Consider the following 23,403-nt stretch of genomic DNA (forward strand, 5'->3'; position numbering starts at 1 on the left):
TACCTACTTCCTTCTAAATGCCTGCAAAAATATATTTTTTAAACCTTGTTTGCATTATCCATCAAAACTTAATGAATATATATAGTCAGATGGATAAATACATTCAGACGTAAGATGAGAATATTCTGTGAATGAAGAACTCAGCTTTCACATTTAGGGCTCTTTTCCACTACATTTCATAGTTTAAATATTACGTACAATGTTTAAAATGGTTAATTTGGGCTTACATCATTCATTTCTACATCAATTCATGAGGTAAATAATTAAACACGTGATATTTATTAATTCATACACAACTAAAATTATTACTTATATTTTACCAGATACGTTACCAAAGGTGAGACAATGTTTTTCAATAGTTATTTCCCTAGGAAAGCAATTCATATTTGTTTCCTGTGAAATTCCAAATTGGATCGTTCCTTTTGCATGATTTGTGGGATTCGAAACTTTATTTGTAAGCGAAATTTGCTAAAAATACAAAGTGAATCTTAAGGTTATATTTCATTTCAGCAGAAAGCATATTCCAACCTACCACACAGAAATAATTTCTACCAATTAGCAAGGGATGACAACATCTTTACCTCTTGAAAAACCCCAATATCTTTAGGGGGGACAGATGTCTATTCCTAAACAGAAATTGGATCAAAACAATAAATTTAATTCAGAGTTAGGAGTCCATTACAACATGTAAATTTGCGGTAACGTATCTGACTGGTGATCAAAAATCATATATGATGCTCTATTTCAATTCATTTTTACTCAATGAATGGCCATCATTTAGAATGTTCCACTTTTTGTTTCGTATTTGACCGGTTTTGAAGTTTCCGAAAACACATCTTTGAATGTATTACTTTGTGGTTGATTTTTCGGTTTTACTCACATGGAATTGAACACTTAATCTGAGAATGGCCCAATGATAATGATGATATGTGACCCTGCATCACAAAACGCACAGAAAGTCGCCAGACATGAAATTTTAGTTAAGAGCATATTCTAAAAGAGCAGAATTTAAGCTTTAAAATGATGTGTAACTCAAATCATATGGACCCTCCTAACCTATCTAAATATTGGAAAGAAAACACACTTAAGAGAAGTGTGAACTGAGAAAAGAGGCTCTGAAGTACAGTGTCTATTCGAGTGCTAAATCTGTACCAAGCCGTGCTGGCTGTGCAACGAATGGGACAAAAAACAGGATGTAAATAACCAGAGTAACAACAATGAAGGGATTATCAGATTAAACTGAAATTGAGTGTGCTGTATCAACACATTGTGTTCATAATTGATGCCAACTTTCAAAGCAGTAACATCATCCTTTCAAAAGTTATTTGAGTTTTAAGTGAAGAGTGTGTTCAAGGTTTTTAAGAAATGAGAAGGGGACTCTAAAAACACACCTAATCACACTGTTCTTCCAAAGAAAGTTCAAGATAAACTGCTAAAAAACACACTTTCCTGCCCATTTTATGATCCCAAATTGTAACATAATGTAGAAGAAGACTTACTCCTTCAGAATATGTGAAAAAGTCAAGATGGGTTAGGTGGACCCATTTCACCTATTTTCAGTCTCCACACAAAATCAGTGTGCGCGACTTTTTGTTCGTTTTTTGGTGCATGGTCACATATATTGTTACCTCCGCCAAGGGAGGAGGTTATGTTTTCGTTACCGTTGGTTTGTTGGTTTGTTTATTTTTCTGTGTGCAAAATAACTCAAAAAGTAGTAAATGGATTTGAATGAAACTTACAGGAAAGGTTGAGAATGACACTAGTAAGGAATGATTAAATTTTGGTAGTGATCCGATAATTTTTTTGGAATTCATGAAGGATTTTTGATATTTTGACAGGTAGGGTCAATGAACTTGGGAGTTCAAGCTGCGCATTTTTGAGGTTGTCAGACACACACTAGAGTGTGTGTTCTAGTTTCTGCTAGGGCGAGGCGCACTGCGCAGCTGAGGGTTTATGACGTAACAAAGGCTTCAATATTGGGGAAATCGGGTGATTTTTCAGCATGTATACCTATTGGTGGAAATCACTGATCTCTATGGAAGAGCCCAAAGAGCTTTTCCCCAGTGGTAGAGAGGAGAAAAATCTCTTTGGGAAGAGCAAGATCATCGGTGGAAAGTAGCTGCTTGGCGGAGGTCTGCGCTCTCAGAGTGCTTTTCTTGTTATGATTATATGATTCTCATTCTGAGGGGATATGGACTTCTGGCAAGCTGTGAACATTGTGAGAATAACATCTGCAGATCTGCCAACTAGTGTTCTTTTGATAAATAATATGTTTGTGTTCACCATGAAATCCAAGAAAATAAGTTTCTGGAATGAAAAATATGTGTATTCTTAGATTTGATCAGCATGAATAGTGTGTGGAATTGTGGAATAGTTTTGCAGCAAAACATGTTTTTCAACTGTGCATCAGTACGTGTTTTGGTATGCTACAGAAACTGGCTGTCCTGGGTCTGTACTGGAATAAAAATTGGGCCAACTCACTCAACTCATTCCAGATCTTCACAGTATGATTTTTATTTAAAAAAAAACATGATGAACAGTATTATGAAAAAAATGCTCAAAGCATGGATCTGGCATTCAAAGGGTAATCATATAGCTTTCACTGTAGGCCTGCAAACTAGTATTAAGAAGAACATTTTTTTCTTGGGGGGGGGGATTGTGTATCACTGTCGTATATATCCATGTGAAAACACTCTAGTCATGGGGGACAATTTCTTGTTTGTCTGAAAGCCGGTCCCAGGAGGAGGCTCTCCTTAATCAGTGTCAGCCCAGTTTTCACTGGCCTGGTCTTGGCTTGGCTGGCATGGTCAAATGTGCATGGGATTTTAGAACACACTGATTAAATCGGGCACTGGGGCTTGAGGAGTGCTGATGGAGTGATCGGCAACCAATTTTATGGTCGGATTTGCGAACTTCTCAAAGTAATCTCACCCCCTTTGCGCATCGTGGCGGGCATCAAAAGCTTCTGTTAGTCGTTGAGATGGAATGAAAACAAACATGGGGGAGATAATGACCTGCTCACTCATTATTGCAGGATCGATGCTGATATGCTCACCTCTGTTTCCAAAGAGTCAAGAAAACAGCAAAACAACAAAGTGGACCAAGTGTATGGAGGATAACTAGAACATACGGTGGTGTACTGCGCATTACTGTACTCTGTTCGCCGATCGGTTTGCATGCTGGAATGCTTCTATGCAGATTGGCACAGATATCTGGAAAGTAATTGTCAATGAACACAGATTACCTAATTCCCCCTGCACCACGTAGTTCCTGTTGGATTAAAGCACATTGCTACACCTGATTTAAGCCTGCTAAACTTTACAATTAGGTCAAGTCTGGATGAATCACTAAAGCTGATAGTTAAAAAAAAGCGTGGCAAGTTAAGCTGGGCAAATAAAAAGTTAACTTCGTCTTCTCCCCTTTCACATCCTGACTTTCAGCCCTGATCTTAAGGGTAAAATGCTCATGGCATGCACTCACTTCTTTGTTTAGTTGCCAAGACTGTCTTATTTTGGTGTGTATAGGCTTGATTTCCAGTTGTTTTGCCACTTTCCAGTCACTCATTGAGCTGACAGAAATCTTTGAGCATCATCTCCCATGTGGAGATGCATATCTTCCAATCTTGTGCTGGAGTTAACATGATTAAAGCATGATGCCCCCTATTCATTCCCCTTAAATCTTAATGATTGTACATTATCAAACAGACATGATAGTTGAGTTGAGTTGAGATCAAACACAAAGTGTCATGCTGTTTTTACATTTTATGTGTTTTCACCAAACATTGATATTGTAAAAGTGGATATTTTCGCACTATTAATTTTTCATGCCCGGCGTGGTAAGAACAGTTTTGCGTGTTTTTGATTCTGCAGAATTAAGATATCAACTACTAGAATCTATGGCAAGCAAAAATATTCACGTGCTTTAATTTTCGCGCTAGTTTCTGGTTGCGCGAAATGCACGAAAATTTCCACACCGTGAAATTTTCCACTTTTACAGTATTGGACACAACTGCATATGCCATTTGTCATCACCTCACACCTCATTGTTCATATAAAAAAAAAGTTGTAGAACAGACTGTAGGAAAATAAAGATCTCTGATTTGTAATACATTATACAAAACGGTACATTGCAAACACCCCAGCCACTTTCAGGTAGTGCATTATGAATACATGTATGTTTAACATTAGCCACATTCAAAGTGCTTGTTGGTTTCTACCCGGATAAGAAGCCCACTTTCTTTCTCACTCCATTGCCCACGCATGTTGACAGCAGTGAGAGTATGTTAAGACAGAATGTCACAAAGTGAGAGTTACAAGGCGTGAGAGTTGGAATACACAACAGATGAAATAGTACACTTGCAGCTGGCCAGAGGCAATAGGGAGAGCGTGGCTGTGTGGGAGCCGCGTTCACACAGGCTTGGGGGTATTCAACAGGAATCATGATTTCGGTATGCGTGGAAAAGAGGATGTGCACTTAGCTGATGTTTTATCAGGCCAAAAAATATTTTGACATTTTGTAGCTATATGTTTTGTTTGTTGCTTTGTTTTGTTTTCCTTTGTGAGGCATCCCTGATATAGTAATGATATCATCTTTCAGGAATTCTCTCTTCTCGGCAGGTGATCCCATGGGATGTTTTATGGGGGCATGAACCACGCCCGCCCCCCTCTTCCACCCACAGAGAGGTCCGTCTCATTATTGATCATCCCTTGGGGGAAGGAAGGAGGAAGGGGGTTGTTAGATAGGTGGAGGGGTTGAGTGGAAGTAGTGTAGGAGGGGGAGGAAGGAAGCTGTTCTTGAGACATTAGACATGTTCACATTCCAGAGGTCTGTATCGTCTGGATAGGGGCAAACATTTCAAAGCTAGAGATTCTCTCACTCAGCATGCAGTCATGGAGAGAAGTGCAATCAGGGCGTTCCAAGACTGGCACTCCAGGCAGAAGTGTGGTGTGTGCAGAGCTTAGATGTTTGTAGATTCCCGCTCAGATGCAAAAAAGTCTTATGGAATTTATGCCAAGGCCTTTAACAAACATTTTTGATTGCAACCGATTGACAAAATTGCGCGTCAAAGTAGGGCAATTTGTCAATTAGTTGCAATGAAAACATCGCGAGGGAAGAATGTCATGAATATGAAATATTTTTGAGAAGAAGATTTGTTTGTTTGTGTGCCTGCACTCATTGAAGTTATCTGCAGTGTAAATGGCACTCATATCAGTAGGTAGTCTATCTCTCTATTTTTTTCTTTTTTGAAACATTTCTCGGTTGTGTGTTTGCAGCTTCTAAATTTTGGTATGGATGTCGACCATGCTTGGAAACATTTGTGCTCGCCACTCCAAAGAGGTTGTCTTGTAGGGCAATAGGTCTAAGTATTGATCCAAGACTACCCAAATGCATACAAGTAAACATATGTTTGAGGGGGGACGGTTTAACTGCGGCTTGCAAAAACCTGTCTGGAAAGAGCCCACAGCTAGTATGGCGGCTGATATCAGTGAGTAGCAATCTACATGTACTTGCTCCAGATTTTGCGGCCAAAATCTTTAACATGTGCCATCTTTAAGGTCATTTGAAGCTCTCCTTTTTTCCCCCATCTCGTCCCCGAACGCATCTCTTTTCTTTTCTTTTTTTTAATCTCAAACCGTTCAGTGAGGAATGTGTGGCTGTAGTGTTTACGTCACGTTTGGGAAGGGGTGTTTTGTGGTGTGTTTGGATTGATTCATGTTTGATTCCATGTTGCCAAGGGGGAGGCAAGAAGAGAGATGGGCAAAGAGGTGTAAGGGGGAAGGAGGGGTGTAAGGGAGAAGGAGGGGTGTAAAGGAGGGGGGAGCAAAAGGGAGATGAGATGGCACAGAGGGGGGGGGGGGGGGAGCGAGAGATGAGAGGGAGAATGAAAATGTTCAGGAAGATTTAGAATATGATGCAAGACATTAAAAAGGATTCACATTTGACATAAGTGCTTACAATGATGCTAGTGCTGATAACAATGACAGTTACAATGATAATTATTGCTTTTCATTTGACAGTGCAATGATGTGAATATGGTGATGATGATGATGATGATGACAATAATAATAATACTTATAAGAACAAATGTGAACTAATTCTATTCTAATTATATTACTATGTGAATTGACTATTCCATTTTCCTGTAATTTACATGCATTTGATTTTTTTTTTTCAAAATACAAAACACAAGTATTGATTCAGAATGAAATATTAGGAATTAAAAAAAAAATCTTCTGATTGCAATGAAACAGAATTCAAGTCAACTTTGCATTTAACCCTTTAGGAACTGGAGATTCCATACATAATGGCTTATGGTTCCCTAGAAGGTGCAGCAATGTTGCTCTGATTACGACAATGTTGTGAATCATATAAAATACTTTGTCGACCTTTGACCTCTTTCAAATTATGTGAGATGAAAACAATAAAAAAAAAGGTAAAGCATAAAACTATGAAAAAAAGCAAACAACAACGGATGGGTGGTTTCGGCATTTTAGAGAGTAATAAGATGGCTGGTTTCAGGTGCTTCAGTTGCTAATGGGTAAAGAAAAAGTTGTAAAAAAATTGTAATCATCCACCGGATGAAACTTTCACCCTTAAAATTATTCTGCGTTATTCTGGAAGAGCAGTGTAACGATTTTCAGAATCTCTGCTCTAGGTGGTCCCTCTGTAGCATCAAAACCTTTGGAACGTCAATCTGTTCCTGAAAATTTCCCCTTACTAATCGAACAGGACACTGTGCTTACAGCCCAGTGACAAACCTCCTCCCCCCCCCCCCATCTTCATTTTTTGCACCCTTTTAATCAAACTTGCACCCCTGTCTAATGCTTGGCTGCAGCTCAGTTTGCATTTTGTCAAGTTAATACGGGGAGCCCTCGCGTGGTGATTTTGCCGCCAAACCCTAGAAATGGCCAACTCTTCGTGTGAAAGTCTCGCACTGGGTAATTAAGAGTTCCCCTCGCTGAGGCAGGTTTTTCGTGGTCTCTGGCTGGCAACTGGCATGGCTAAGTGTCGCGAGGTCGGAAAAGGGAGAAGGGAGGGGGATGCTCAGGTAAACCTTGGGATTTACACCGTCAGCTGTGATGTCACCTGAAATGGGTTTGCCGGGTGTAGGAGGTAAAATTAGAAGGGTCTTGTAACCTTGAAATGATTAAAGATCTTGTCAGGGGCTGGGTTCAGTTTTCTTATCAAATATCACCTTCCCTTTTCTTCTAACAGTAATAGCAGCATTTAGACAATTTTCAGCTGTTCAAAAAGCTAGCCAAATATCTACTGTGTGACCATTTTCCCCTTCTCTCCCATACCTATTTTGCTGAGCACATTCTGAAGTGTCTACACACCACCTCAAATTTCCTCTCTTTCTTAGTATATTTCCCTCTCTTCCTCTCTTCTCTTTCTCTCCCTGGTCTTTTTTTTTTTTAGCGCCATTTTCTTTGCCCTGTTCTCTATATCCTTTCTAAAAAATCACAGCATACTGTATACTTGGACAAGTACCCAGTAAAATACGATGTTGAAATCAAAATGAGATAAAATTCTGAATGAGTGTAGTTGAAGGTCAAACAGATGGATGAGAAGGTTCCTACATTCATCCAAGGACATCATCCATCATTATACATATTAATGCTCTTCCTCCCTCTTCTCTCTCTATCTATCTATCTATCTATCTATCTATCTATCTATCTATCTATCTATCTATCTATCAATCTATCTATCTATCTATCTATCTATCTATCAATCTATCTATCTATCTATCTATCTATCTATCAATCAATCCATCTATCTATCTATCTATCTATCTATCTATCAATCTATCTATCTATCTGTCTGTCTATCTATCCATCTATCAATCTATCTATCTATCTATCTATCTATATATCTATCTATCTATATATCTATCCTGTCTTTCACACAAATGTATAAACAAAATATATGTTTACATGTATATGTGAATATATATTATAGACCTTTATGAATATGGTAGATACATATGAAGATAAGACTTATCAACATTCATGTCTTCATAGATATACGTATAATATTAGTAATCTATTGAAAAACATATTTATATCTACTATAGATAACAACACACATTTTTTCATTCTCTGCATGTTTGAATTCTTTAATTAATTCTTGCAGAATTGTTAGTACATTGTATACAAGCTTAAAATGTCAGCATACATACCAAGTTTGACATAGTGTGATATTACCGTACAATGAAAACCTTTAACCCTTTTAGATCCACAAGGCTAACATCCCATTGACTTTGTATATAATCATACTGTTGACGGGACTGAAAGTGTCAAGGGAGAGCTTAGCAGGTGGCATTGCCCATACTGGGCACAAATGGATGTGCACTCATCTAGTGGGTGACAATGGTTTAAATTTTGCCTGACGCTCGCACCCTCTTAATTCGGTGTACCGACTGTCCCGAGTGGAGTGTGAAACCCTTTTTTTTAGGGCTTGCTGCTCTGTTTCCGTGGGATTAGTTTGCTGCTTAAAAGCTTTCCGCTGACCTCCATTTGAGTTGTGACCCAATCCTACTCTCAGTATACCATTTCCTGACTTTGACTTTCTCACAATGATCCCCAGCAGCTTGCTTCCTCTTATTCATTCTTCCTCATTCTACTTCATTCTCTGGATTTTTATGCCTCCGCCACGAAGTGGTGCCGGAGGCATTATGTTTTCGGGTTGTCCGTCCGTCCGTCCGTCCGTCCGTCCGTCCGTCCGTCCGTCCGTCCGTCCGTCCGTCCGTCCGTCCTTCCGTCCGTCCTTCCGTCCGTCCGTAATGAATTTTGTGGACAAGGTAACTATCAAAACCTGTTGAGGTATCCTAATGAAACTTGGCATGTATGTGTATTAGGGGGTGAAGTTGTGCCTATCAACTTTTGGGTGCACATGCTCAAGGTCAAAGGTCAAAAGGTCAAGGTCAAATACATAAAATTTCACTATTTCCACCATATCTATTTAATGCCTGAAGATATTTTCTTGAAACTTAGTGTATATATGTATTACCCAATTAAGATTCTCTGGTGAAAGTTTGGGTCATGAGGTCAAAGGTCAAAAGGTCGGGGTCAAATACATAAAATTTCACTATTTCCACCATATCTATTGAATGCCTGAAGATATTTTCTTGAAACTTAGTGTATACATGTATTACCCAATTAAGATTTTCAGGTGAAAGTTTGGGTCATGAGGTCAAAGGTCAAAAGGTCAAGTAAAGATATTAAAACTTCTTTTTTTTTTCTCCATACCTTGGAAAATTGTTCAAGGTATCTTCATGGAACATAGTATATACATATACTGTACTGGAAGTGATTATCTAGAGAATGTAGGGTTCATGGGGTCAAAGGTCAGGGGTCAAAGGTCAAGTGCAACACTTCAAAATTTTACTATTTCCCTCCTATCATGCAATGCCAGCAGGGTTATTTTTTTTTTACACTTGGTGTATGCATACATGTGTAACCTAATAGAAATTCTCTGGAAAGTTTTTTTTTTTCTTCTTTTTTTGCCTCAAAGGTCAAAGATCAAGTGAAAGTGCTGAACTAACTTTTTCCTCCATATCTGGGAAGTGGCTCAAGTTATCTTGAAACTTAGTACATATTATACATGTTCTACCTGAAAGTGATTATCTTATGAATTTTAGGGTCAAGGGCCAGATGAAAATGGTAACAATTTACTATTCAATTCAGAAATTGCACTTTTTCTCCACACCTGTACCTTGAAAATTACTCAATGCCTAAATGTATGAATGGGTCACTAGATACATGCTCTCCTATTCATCCAATTAAACCTAGGTCAAGGAAGGTGAACATTCAACACATTTGTGACAAACTTGTCATTTCAATATTTTGCCAATTTTGTGAAAATGTAATCACACATTGTCCTCATGTACTATCTAGACCTATTGGGAAAATCATGCATTATGGCGGAGGCATACCAGTCGCCAAAGCGACATTTCTAGTTCACTCTGTTACATTTCATAAAAATCTTCTGATGATTTTTCAGTCATTTACAAGTCACACAAATCTACAAATAATTTCTCTGGCAGGAATATGTTTTGTGTTGCTTTACATGATTATCATTTCTGTCTTTTTTTTTTAACTCAGCCCTTTATGTGCCAGGGTACATACAGTAGCAATAACTTGGCAAGTTTTATTAATATAAACCTCCAGATAATCCCTCCAAATTTGACCTAGTTGTAAATAAACAAGGAAAATGAAGTGTAGCAACGTGCCACAGTCCAATAGGGCAACACAGTAGAGATTGTGGGAGTTAGCTATTCTCTATTCATTGACTGTTAGTTTTCAGGTATCTGTGCCAATCGAAGGCAGAAAACATTCCAGCAAATGTGCCCTCCTGTTATGTTTGTTTGTCTGTCTGATTGACTATCTGTGGGCCTTGCTCTCCAATATTCCTGTGCCTCTATCTTACACCTCCCTTTGTCCTTGTATATATGAGTGTATGTATGTATGTATGCATGTAGGATATATTCATGAAGGTTGCCTTAGATGTATACACATATGAGTATGTGTGTGTGTACACATGTATGAATGTATGTATGTATGTTTGCGATTTACCTGTGTGTATGTACATTGTTATGTAGTTTTGCATTCCTATGAATTTGTGTGTACGTGTGTGTGTGTGTGTGTGTGTCTGTGTCTGTGTCTGTGTCTGTGCAGACACTTTCATGCCAGATGTCCCCCACCCGTCTTTCTTCAAGGTCAATGCTTAGCTAAGTGTTAGCATGTCTTGCAGTAGAAAGGAGACAAGAATGTTCAATAAAAATATAGAACCACCCCAATGCACACACTGGCTCACACACAGAGACACAGACAGACAGACAGACACACACACACACACACACACACACAGACACAGACACAGACGCAGACACACAAGAGACGTCTCCTCACCATGGCAAGGACATGTCAAGTGTGAGGTGTACTTATGTAGGATCCTTCTGCTGGATTAGGGTCGGGAATTTGATTAGTGGACACTTCATGTCCCACCTAAACAAATGGTCCCGTGCCGGGACTGCACGGATCGCTGTGTTGGCCTACAAATCTGTTCTATATTTACTGCTGTGCAGAGAGCATTAATCGGATTTTGGTTACTTAAGAGAGAGAAAAAGAAAAAGAAAAGGAGTGAAAGGAAGTTGAAGGAAAGAAATGTTGAGAATGTGAGAAAAAAGTAGAAATGAAGAGGCTATGCATGATTTAGAGAAATTGTTTTAGCTGTTACAAAGGGGTGGGGTTTCTGGGGGAAGAAAACAGACAGACAGGCAGACAGAGAAACAAGGTTAGAGTTGAAATGATTTGAGCTGATTAACCTGTTAGAGGACGAGTCCAGAGAATACTCGGGCAGGTGTCTACGGGACATGTGTGTTATAGCAAAATCAGTCCGTACTCAATGGGTTAAAGATCAGAGATACACGTAGATGATGTACTGCAAGACATCAAGGTGAAAAAAAAAATAAGCTGAGAGATGAAACTATAATAAAAGTGTGACAAGATGATTTTTCAACAACAGCATATTACACCAGTAACCCAAAGAGTTGCTCCTATGAATATTTGTCTATTTGTACACATTCATGGTCTGCTGTATGTCAAAATAAAGGTTTCTGGAATTTCTTCCCTCATCCAAAGTATTCCTATACTATTGAGATGCTTAGTGTTTGTTTGATATGATGTGGGGACGAATTATGATGGCTGCCTAAAAACATGCATTTCAAGCAATAGTTTCCAAGTTATATATTTTTGCATATTATTTTGTGATACAAACAAATGTATCATCAAAGCATCAAAGAAGATAAATGTATTTCCTTATAGATTGTCATTTAAAATCTGTTTGTAAACATTATGCCAATGTATGTTTTTGAGGTTTTATATTCCAACATATGGGAGGAAGATATCTGGTATATTTTCAGATGAGATAGGAGTTAGTTCTTTTTGTAGACTTTGATATATATTTGCATGTAAAGATAACTACATAATGTGTGTAATCAACCTATTGGCAAACAAACATAGTATTCTAAATTATTTTCTTCAAGTTTTGTATTCAAACATATGGCAGAAAGGTACTTTAATACGTAACAACAAGGGAGAGTGAATTTGCGACTCCTTGTAGAATGTGTTGTTTATACCTGCATGTGAACATGTGTTTCAAGTTTTTAATGTCCAAGTAGTGTGAGAAGGAGCCATGTTACACTGTCAAGAAGGAGAGAGAGAAAAAGTTGAGAACACCTTGTCAAGATTTTGAGAGAAGAGAGCAAGTGCTTGATGCTCATAGAGTTAGCCAGTCAAGGCTGCGAGTGAACTTGAGCAAGTGTGAGCCGGTGGAATCGATTCCACCAACAAAAGGCCAAGGCTGCAAAGGCGGACAGAGCACTGAGGCCCAAAACAAGGAAACAAGGAGGGCTTCGACGACTGAAGGACATCGGCTACTTCAGTTGAAGAGAGCATGTTTCTTGTCTCTCTCTCCCAAAGCCACGTGCCATCATGCCTCTTCTACAGATTTTGGCTTGATGAATGTTTTGATCCGCTGAGTCTGCTCAAAGAAACAGATTTCAATCAAATGATCTGAACAGAAAGTGCATATATTTTGATTGAAGAAAGTAGAGTTTGGAGGATAGATTCAAATCAATAGTTTGAATTTATGGAATGGGTTGCAATAAACTTTTGCAAAAGACAAAAAGACAGTGTAGTTCTAAAGATTTGAATTATAGGTGCTGATATACTACAGTTCAAAGGATTCAGATTGATGAATCTAATCTGAAAGTTGACAATATGACGCGAATGATATTCAAAGTTCACACTTCTTCATGTTTTATTGATATTTATAGAACATCAAATGATAGAATTTACCTACAAAATCAATGTCATCTGTGTCAAGAAGAACTTTGTCCACAAGATACAAAATAGAGATATGAAAGAAGAAAAGGGCTTAGTCAGCAGAGTTGATCTTTGCTATTCCAATGTCATTTACATCTACAAATGAACCTTGCTCATGTTATTTACATCTACAAGTGAGCCTTGCTTGAGTTGGTATAGGTTATCCATGTAAAGCTGTAGCCATATAGATGGAAAACTTTTGTATAGAAATACTATCAATGCTATGTCTGTTTCAGTAATTCCTCCTTCTTGATCCTCTTGCTTGTTACAGGTACAGGGATACCCAGGGATGGAGTAGATACTGAGATCCACCTGCAACGGATCTCCCGCCAGCTCTTCATCTGCGTCTCCGTTCTGGCCAGCGTCATCATTTGCTTTGCCGTCTTCTGTATCGGCTTCAATCTATGCTTCCAACACACCGGGTAGGTCCCAGAACGGTGACAATAGCCGCAGTCACACTGGCAGAAGATTGCAAATTTTACAATCACAATCTTGAAGATCCGGAAGTGTTGCCAGTGTGACTGCAAACTCCTCGCAAAACTTCATGCAAAGCTTCTTGCAAAACTTCCCACTCAAATTAGGGATATATCCTGGACACCCCACCAATCCTCTTGATCTTTAGGCAATGTGAATGCTAACAACTAAAACTTTGTGAAGTTTGTCACATGACCAGCCCACCATCTGTTTATGGGTGGTGCCTCTGAAGTGCACAGTCATTGTGATGTATTCATTGTGTAGGTGTGCATTGTTATGTCGCAATCACTACCTGTCAGACAATGTGCTCTTTCTTTTTTCTTGTGCATGTGAACCAATGACCAAAATTTTGAGAACTTACATCTCGAGAAGTTTGGCTGCCAGAGTGGACAGATGAGCAAAATTTGTGAAGACTTTGCAATCTTTTGCCGGTGTGACCACAGCTATTGATGCTGGTGATATGATGTAATTGTCTAAAGAACAAATGTGAACAATTCTTGTCAATAGATGTTCATTTATTCATTGCATTGAGTTGCAGATATTCATTGCAAATTAAACAGAAGGCAGAGGCTGAAAATGTGTTTAGTATTGTCTTTCTTTGTGAAATTTAGCAGTAGCATTATTGTCATTAATCCATCTTACCTTGATTCTAGGCAGGGATTTTTTTTGGATACTGTATAACACGATGGCCCGAATTCACGAAGGTGGTACAAATGAAACCATGGTTTAAACCATGGACAAAAACCATGGAGCGCCAAGTGTCGCACGGAATATTTCATTACGAAATCAGTCTTTTCGTCGATGAAATGATTATTTTGTAACGAAATGACAACATATTGTAACTGAATGAACATTTCGTCCACGAAAATGAGAATTTTGTTTAAGAAACGGTCATTTTGTCGACGAAAAGACTGATTTCATAATGAAATATTCTGTGCCACACTTGGCGCTCCATGGTTTTTGTCCATGGTTTAAACCATGGTTTCATTTGTACCACCTTCGTGAATTCGGGCCGATATGTTTATGGCATGGAATTTTTTGTGAATGGGAGCCGATGGCCTTATTCGCAGCATTAAATTTTCGTGAGTTGCCTCTAACATTCAATGCATATAGTGTAGACAAGATCTTTAGCGTGCACTTTAATTTTGCAAAACTCCGCTCTCGTGAAATTTGTGAGATTAAAATCCTTCAACATTCCTCGTTTTACAGTATGTAGTTATGTTACCAATTATTATCCTTTTTTGTCTCACCTTAATCTAGATACATCCAGTGCTCCCAGCCTCATGTAAACAATGTCACGGCTCTCGGCTGCATCGCTGCACTTATTTGTGTGTTTCTGCTTGGCTTCGACGGATCCAATTTCGATGAGGAGAAAAAAGATGAGCAGTTCTCTAGAATTTGTCATGTGAGTATCAGATCATCCTCATCCTCATTTTAATTTTTCTTCTTTTTGTCAAGGAGTGAATTTTTATTTATGTACAATTATTATGGTGGAGTAGCAACCATCTGAAAGATATTTCAAGTAACTAATGTTGTTATATCGTAACCTGTTGAGGACGAGTCCCGAGTACTATGCGGGCAAGCATGTAGGGGAAATGCATGTTGTAGCAAAATCAAACCGTCCTCAACGGGTTAAGATTCTCTTGTGTGTCTTTCTGCAATTGTTTGTCATCTTTCATTTGGTTACTTTGACAGATTTGGAAAGTTTGTTGTTGTTTTTTCCACACAGAAGGCTTCTGAGCCCTCTGTATTCATGCTGTTACTACAGATCACAACAAACCACTCCCTTCTTAGTTACTAAGCTGGAGTGCTAAAATATGATGCATTTGCAAGTTTTGATGCTGCTGGAATGCTACAATTATCAACATCATCTGAGAGGTTTGTAGGCATTACAGGCCACTCAAAAGTTGCTTAACCCTAATCAGGCTGGGCTTTTTTGGCTATGCTATATCTGAGGGGGGGGGGCGGAATCCGCCCCCCCCCTTCAGATCTCGCCTATGGAACGCGTGATCGCGCCGAAAATCAGCACACGCGACGCCCGCGACGTATACTATCAAAATGTATGGTTGCTTTCTCCGAAAAATGTTTCTTATATTTTATATTAATTAATTATTGTAATTTATGCATAAAATCAGTTTTGGGCTCTAAATCACTTATTAATGCTCTAATTAAGCTAATTTCTTTTTTAGAATGTTTCTTGTATCATTCTCCTGAGACATAGGATAAAAAAAAATCTGTATCGAAATTAATTTCTTATGTATTTGATTGTTTTTTGAATTTCTTATGTATTTCTTTGTTTTTCGACCTTTTGTTTTTGTTTGTTTTTTGGCCAAAATTTGTCACAGACATTTTTCGAAGCTTTGTTATGCTAAAATAAATTAATTTCGTCCATTCTAAGTCAAGATATGAATTTATATGTGAATTAATTGAAAAAACACAATTTGCATTGGATTTGTACACAAAATCACGTTTTGGAGCAATTTTGGGGTTGACAAATTTTTTTCGAACGGGCGTCGCGTCAAAACGGTACGCGCGGGCGCAACAATTTTGGTCTCAAAAGTTGCGCGATACTTGAAAGAAAAAAGTCATGAAACATCGTGGCGGGAGCTTATCGCGCTGCGAAGATATTGCGCGAAACGTCGAGGGGGGGGGGCGGATTCCGCCCCCCCCCCCCCCCCAGCCTGATTAGGGTTAACCCGCTGAGGACGAGTCCCAAGTATACTCTGGCAGGTGTCTATGGAAAATGCATTTTTCGCGCATTTCGTGCAACTAGAACCTAGAGCGAAAATGAAAGCATGTGAATATTTTTGCATGCCATATGTTCCAGTAGTTGATATCTTGACTCCGCGGAATTAAAAACACCCGAAACTCTTCCTACCTAACCGAGCGCGAAAAATTAGTCGTCCGAAAATATCCACTTTTGCAGTAATGCAGATACTCTTGTCTATATTTTAGAATCCTGGTATGATATACTAGGTTCCCGTATATCAGTTGACGCCACAGGAACCTGGCATACCTGGTTCCGGTAAGGAACAGGTTGATTTGGTGATCCATGAGTTGTCCACCCGATCAATATGCAAACGCCACACTTCAAAAGTCACATGGTAATGTTGCCCTTTCCCACTCCAGCCTGGATGGGATACCTACTTCACTCTACTGGGGTGAATGTAGAGCTGAAATGTGATTTCTGACATCCAAAACTGGTGAAGTATGGGTCCCAGAAGCTTTTTCCTCCTTGTGAATACAAAAGCAAGCCAGTGAAGTGAGGGGAGGGGAAAAGGGGGTACATTAGAAACTATCCCCCGATCATTGCTCACTGCAATTGTGTCTGGTCGGGTTATCACAGACTAGCAGCCATTTGCATAATTTCTTGTGTTGCAGAAATCCTCGGGGGCTGCACAGTGTGAGATGAATCGGAGAATTTATTCGTGGTCAGCCGCATGTGATGTGAATGACATGAAAGTAGGAGAGAGGCTGGAATGAAAAGAAGAAACAAAGAAAAATCATTCCACACTGACACAAAAATTTCCTTGAGCATAAAAATTGGCATAGCAAGTTGTCATTCTCTCCTTAAAGGCATGATTTACTATTTGCAGAAGAAATAAAAACCCAGCATTAGTGCCTTAAAATAGCTCTAAAATGTGAGTTAGGGATAGAAACAACCACTGTAGAAATTTGAATCCATATAATCAATGTTAAGTATTGTTAAATACACAAAATGATAACAATAGTTATATTTAAAATGTCTACAGTTATGGTCTAATGAGAAAAATACAGATATCTCCGTATATTTTAGGCTTTATTGCAAAAATGTTTAATGGTAGGATGTTTTGTGTTACATCAGACGTACACATATGCATCAAATGTGATATCTTGAACATTTTCTAAAATCACTACTCCCAGAGTTAAACAGGACCTTTAACCATATTCCATATTCGTATTCATATTCATATTGCCAGATTTTGTTGGTGCAAGACCCACAGAGTTCAGATAAATCAGAATGATATTAATATTATACAAAGGGGCAAACACTTCAGCAGTTTATGGATTAACCCGTTGAGGAAAAGTCCCGAGTACACTTGGGCATCCCAGGTGTCTATGGGAAATGCGTGTTGTAGCAAAACAAGTCCGTCCTCAATGGGTTCAACCAAGGTTAGGACAGCCAAATATCTGTCAAAAACAGAGTTGTATGCAGAGTAATAATCTGTGAACAGACAGTCATCTTTTCTATGAAAGAGGAAGTTTCCCCATAGAGGGGGGCTGGGAAAGATCGAAACTATCTCTTCTCTGCAGTTCTGATGCTTTTATGGGGGGATATATGTCTTCCTTTACTACAGAGCCTAAAATATTGTGAAGCAGGATAATCCATAAACTGCTGCAACATTTGCCCCTTTGTATAAAAATTTCAGTTTGATTTGTCTGAATTTTGTGGGTCTTGCACCAACAAAATCTGGCAATATGTATATGTTCAAGGAGGGTTTGAGTTTCTTGAATCTGAATTTGTGGGATTTTCAGTCCGTAATTGCTTTAGTTAGTGTAGATGCTATGAATTATGCCGTTTGGAGGGGGTGGGGACCAATAAGGTGACTTTCCTTTTGAAGGGGCAATTATGCCAATATCGTGGCCTAGCTTCTGCAGTTCATGGTTTTAAACCAGATGCAGGAAGAGGGATTAAAGATGTATTATTTTAAGTGTTATTTTCATAGAGAAACTTTTCAACACTCCCACATCTTGGATAACTGTATCACCAAACAGCCTGTCGGATTTTCATTCAATTTCTGCAGATGCGCAGACAAACATACAGAAGCCTAGGTTTAGATGAAGATAATGTATGGATGATCCATGATGCATCCAGAGATTGAAATTGTCACATTCATCTTGTCTATCTCTGTCTCTCTCTCTCTTTCTCTCTCTCGCCTCTATTCTCACATTTTTTTTTATCCATTCTCTCATTCTGCCTAATCCATCTACATGGAGTGGGATAAGCCAGGCCATTTTATCTGCTGAAGAGGCTACCGTGGAAAATAGTAATAGTAATAGTAATAGTAATAGTAATATAGTAATAGTAATAGTAATAGTAATAGTAATATAGTAATAGTAATAGTAATAGTAATATAGTAATAGTAATAGTGATAGTAATAATAATAGTAATGACAATAATAATTATACTACTAATTATTATGATTATAACTATTGTTATTGTTAGTGTTTGTTATTTTTCATTATCATTGTTATTGTTGTTATCATCATCATCATCATCATCATCATCATTATTATACTTGTATGTAGGAGTATGTAGGTGTAGCATTCACATGAGTGAAATTTACATGAAAGTATCACATTGATATCTTGGAAAATATCGCACATGCCGAGAGTAAATTTATGGAGAAGTTACTCATATTGCTGCCATCGGCAAATGTGGAAAAAAAGTACCCCCCCCCCCCAAAAAAAAAAAAAATCCCTTACAAAGGAAAAAGATATCTTGGGAATGTCGGTGGAATGGCATGTGTAGGATATCAGGGTATCGTTTTCAGTTTGAGCTGGCAGAAGATGAAATTCACACACCATATGCGCGTATGGTTCGGCTGATTAATCTTTTATCTGGTGCAAGTGCGCGTATCGATTTTCATCCGCAAACTGCAACAGGAAACTTTGAAGACGATGGAGATGGAAGTTTTCTGGCAAAAAAAACAAAAACAAAGTCAAAAATAGAAAAGAATAAATGTAGGACAACCAGAGTCTTGGAATTCTGATATTGGAAACTGCGGTTAGAGATGATATGCTGTCAGGGGCGTCACCAGCTTTTTTTCAAGGGGGGTGCGTTTTGACACCAATGTAACGAGATTTTTTGAACGGACATTCTTTTGGAATTCAGGAAGCTCTCAATCCCCAGACTTTTAGGGTTTTTTAGGGAAACCTAGTGGGGAAAGGACACCGGCGTAGCTAGGATATCATCTTTTTTGGGGGGAGGCTGTTAGTATGCGAGGGAGCAAAGCGACCGAGCTCGAGCGAACGGAGCGAGCAAGGGGGGGGGGGTGGGAGGGGGTTGTCCCCCCTATCACGGTGAGAACTTTTTGCATTTTGATGTTGTAAATGGTGCAATTTGATGCATGTTTTTGCGTGTTTTATCGAATTGAAGCAGTCCTATACTTGTTTAGGGTATAGCAGTACATTTTGATATAAATTGTTAATGAACAATTTGCCTATAGAATAGTATCATCCAAATAAACTTCCTGTTTTAATATTTACACTGAATATCATGGCCGCGACCAAACAAGGGCGAGCGGAGTGAGCAAGGGGGGAGGGTGTGGGAGGGGGTGTCCCCCTCCCACGGTGAGAAGTTTTTGCATATTGATGTTGTAAATGGTGCAATTTGATGCATGTTTTTGCTTGTTTTATTGACTGGAAACAGTCCCACTTGTTTAAAGTAGCAGTATATTTTGATGTAGATTATGGTTGAACAATTTGCCTATAAAATAGTACCATCAAAATAAGTTTTCTGTTTTAATATTTACACTGAATATCATAAACGCGACAAAACAAGAGCGAGCGGAGTGAGCGAGGGGGGTGGGGGAGAGTGTGGGAGGGGGTTTCCCCCTCCCACGGTGAAAACTTTTTGCATTTTGATGTTGTAAATGGTGCAATTTGATGCAGGTTTTTGCATGTTTTATCGAATTGAAACAGTCGTACTTGTTTAAGGTATAGCAGTACATTTTGATATAAATTGTTAATGAACAATTTGCCTATAGAATAGTATCATCCAAATAAACTTCCTGTTTTAATATTTACACTGAATATCATGGCCGCGACCAAACAAGGGCGAGCGGAGTGAGCAAGAGGGGAGGGTGTGTCCCCCTCCCACGGTGAGAAGTTTTTGCATATTGATGTTGTAAATGGTGCAATTTGATGCATGTTTTTGCTTGTTTTTAATATCGACTGGAAACAGTCCCACTTGTTTAAAGTAGCAGTATATTTTCATGTAGATTATGGTTGAACAATTATTTGCCTATAAAATAGTACCATCAAAATAATTTTCCTGTTTTAATATTTACACTGAATATCATAAACGCGACGAAACAAGAGCGAGCGGAGTGAGCGAGGGGGAGGATGGGGGGGGGGGGTGCAATTTGATGCAGGTTTTTGCGTGTTTTATCGACTTGAAACAGTCCCTCTTGTTTAAGGTAGCAGTACATTTTGATGTAAATTGTTAATGAACAATTTGCCTATAAAATGATATAATTTAAATAAACTTCTTGTATTAATTCTTACACTGATATCATGAACGCTACCGAGCCCGAGCAAGCGGAGCTAGCGAGGGGGAGGGTATGGGAGCGGGTTGTCCCCCTCCCATGGTGTGGTGAGAACTTTTTGAATTTTGATGTTGTAAATGGTGCAATTTGATGCAGGTTTTTGCATGTTTAATCGACTTGAAACAATCCCACTATTATAAGGTAGCAGTACACTTTGATGTATATCATTATTAAATAATTTGCCTATAAAATGGTGTAATTTAAATAAACTTAATTCTTACACTGAATATTATGAACGCTGTTTGTTAAGCAATCAAATAGAAAAAAAAAGCATGCACACGAGGGTGTACATGAGGGTCATTTCACATTTCTCCTCCCAAACGAAGATGATTTTGTATTTTCAGACCTGAAATTCAGCGATCTGGTGCAAACTTTTGGTCAAATACAACTGTACTTGAATTTGTTGCAGCCCCCTCCCAAAAATAATAATTCAAACAATTTTTTTTTTCCCGTTGAAATGTTAATGGCTCTTATTCCGAGTGTGCATCATCTCTGTATAAGTACAAAGTATAGAAAGGTGCTAGGGGGAGGATTTGGGAGGGGGATACCCCCTCCCGCTCGAAGGAGCTTTTGAGTTTGTAGAATTGAAACAAAGCGATCTGAAGGACACTTTTTTGTGGAAAATCCAGAAATTGTCATTCCCCATAGTGTACTAAGTCTATAGAAGGGACAAGGCAATGGGAGGGTGGTAAGATACAGTCAAACCTGTCTATAGCGGCCACCCAAGGGAGACGGAAAAAGTGGCCGTTATAGACAGGTGGCCGCTATAGACAGGTAATCTAACTTTGTGTGCATTGCTTACATGTACATGTATCATCGTTGTATCCTTACATGTACATGTACAGTGTATGTGTGTACGTATGCATACACCGTGTTTCATGCATTTAACCATGCCGGTGTATATGATATTGTTGCACAGTAGCATGTTTATTGTCGTGAAGAATCGTGCATTATTATGACTGAATGAGGGATGAATGCAGCGGTGGCGATCACTGAACGTTGCTCGCATGGCTACCAAACAGAAAAATACGCTGAATAATCGGCTTGGCTACGGCTCCATTGGGTTTTTGGCCGCTATAGACAGGTTAATATCTCCCGCGGAAAACAGAATTTGTGGCCGCTGGCCACGTTAGAGAGGTGGCCGCTATACACAGGGTCTTTAACAGGGCTTTTCTCTCGGGGGGATTTTGCAGTGGCCGCTATAGACAGGTGGCCGCTAAGGCAGGTTTGACTGTACCTCTCCCATATTCGATTCAAATCCCCGGTCAAAATCTTGGGGGGGGGGGGCGGCGACTGCTCCATTGCCCCACCCCCCCCCCCCCTTTGGCTACGCAATAATTGGGAAAGGGTTAATAATTCAATTTAAAGAAGATAATACCCCCTCCCCCACGACGGAACTTTTGCATTTTTTATCAAGTAAAGTGACAGATTTGGTGCATACTTTCGATTAAACATTTGTAAATCTGTCAATCTACAGGTGTATCAAGTCCATGGAAAAAAAGACCGAACGGGGGAAAGTGTGGGAAGAAGTATCCCCCTCCCACACGAGAGAGACTTTGCTTTTTTAGAACTGAAATTCAGCAACCTGCCATCTGGTGCACACTTTTGGTGAAATAATTGGACAGATTTCTAACAAAAAAGCAAGAAAATCTTTTCATCTCGGGAATTACAATTATGTGGGTTGGGGAAGATATGGTGGCTTGCCCCTCGAACATTTTATGGAGGCAACTTTTTTTCTGTCAAAAAGCAAAAAAAAAATCTTCTCAACTCACTTAATTATTAATTATGGGGGGGGGGGGGGGCAAAATGATAATATGCTTGCCCTTCCAATGTTTTTATGGGGGTAAACTTTTTTTTTTCTGGCAAAAAAGCAAGAAAATCTTCTCGTCTCGGGAATTATGGGGGGGGGGGTGGGCAAAATGACATACTTGCCCCTTCATTTTTTTTTTTTTTTTTTTTAATGAGGCTAAGGCTCGCACTTGGGCTCGCATTATCAGTATGGATTGGTCAGAAGTAACGTGCTGTACATAGACCCTACATACTTCTAAGAATAGCACACGTACATGCAAACATGTACGTACTCCGTACCGTACGGATGTACAGTACGGTCGATAGATAGTAAACACTGTAGAATACTCGTAGATATGTATAAAATCAGTGTTGACAGAGCCCGGGATGAGAATTGTTTTTGCCTACGATTTTGTTGTCCCTGTTGGAAAAAAAAAAGTTTAAAAAAAAGATAAAATTATTATTTAGCGTCCGGCGTTTAGGTTGCTCGCAGACTGAAGAGGTGATTTTTTTTTTTGATTTTTTTTTGGGGGTCTGAAGGGGGGTGCGTCCGCACCCAACGCACCCCCCCTGGTGACGCCCATGTGCTGTACATATTGTGTGGCCAAAAATTAGATATATTATGATACAAAAAGTAGGCAGTTGTATGTCTCTGAATGGCCGGAAGTGTTATGTTTTGGGGTTGTCTATCTCTGATTTTATTTCATTACTGGTTGTTGTTATTCAACACTCTCTGACTTTCTCTTTTACTTGGCTCAGGCATGCACACAAGGTGTAGATGCCATGATTGAAATTGGGGCTGAAATTCATCAAGGTCAAAGGTCACTGAATTGTTGGTAGATTTTTTTTTCCAGCTGTAACTGTATTTAGGAATGTCCAGTGGTAATAGACATCAATAGGAAAGACAGACATAAAAGACTTGAATTTATTGTGGGCAGTGATCA

At 39.0% G+C, this 23,403-nt stretch overlaps 1 protein-coding gene across 1 annotated transcript in view; it reads left to right on the forward strand.

The window, feature by feature from the left end:
- The window catches only part of LOC140240649 (gamma-aminobutyric acid type B receptor subunit 1-like), a 137,531-nt gene that overhangs the window by 101,580 nt on the left and 12,548 nt on the right, over nucleotides 1-23,403 (forward strand). The window contains exons 10-11 of the mRNA XM_072320402.1: nucleotides 13,159-13,309; nucleotides 14,622-14,766. Coding sequence (XP_072176503.1) covers nucleotides 13,159-13,309; nucleotides 14,622-14,766 — 296 coding nt within the window. The remainder of the gene's footprint in view (nucleotides 1-13,158; nucleotides 13,310-14,621; nucleotides 14,767-23,403) is intronic.

Source organism: Diadema setosum, chromosome 17, assembly GCF_964275005.1.
Source record: "Diadema setosum chromosome 17, eeDiaSeto1, whole genome shotgun sequence".
Lineage (NCBI taxonomy): Eukaryota > Metazoa > Echinodermata > Echinoidea > Diadematoida > Diadematidae > Diadema > Diadema setosum.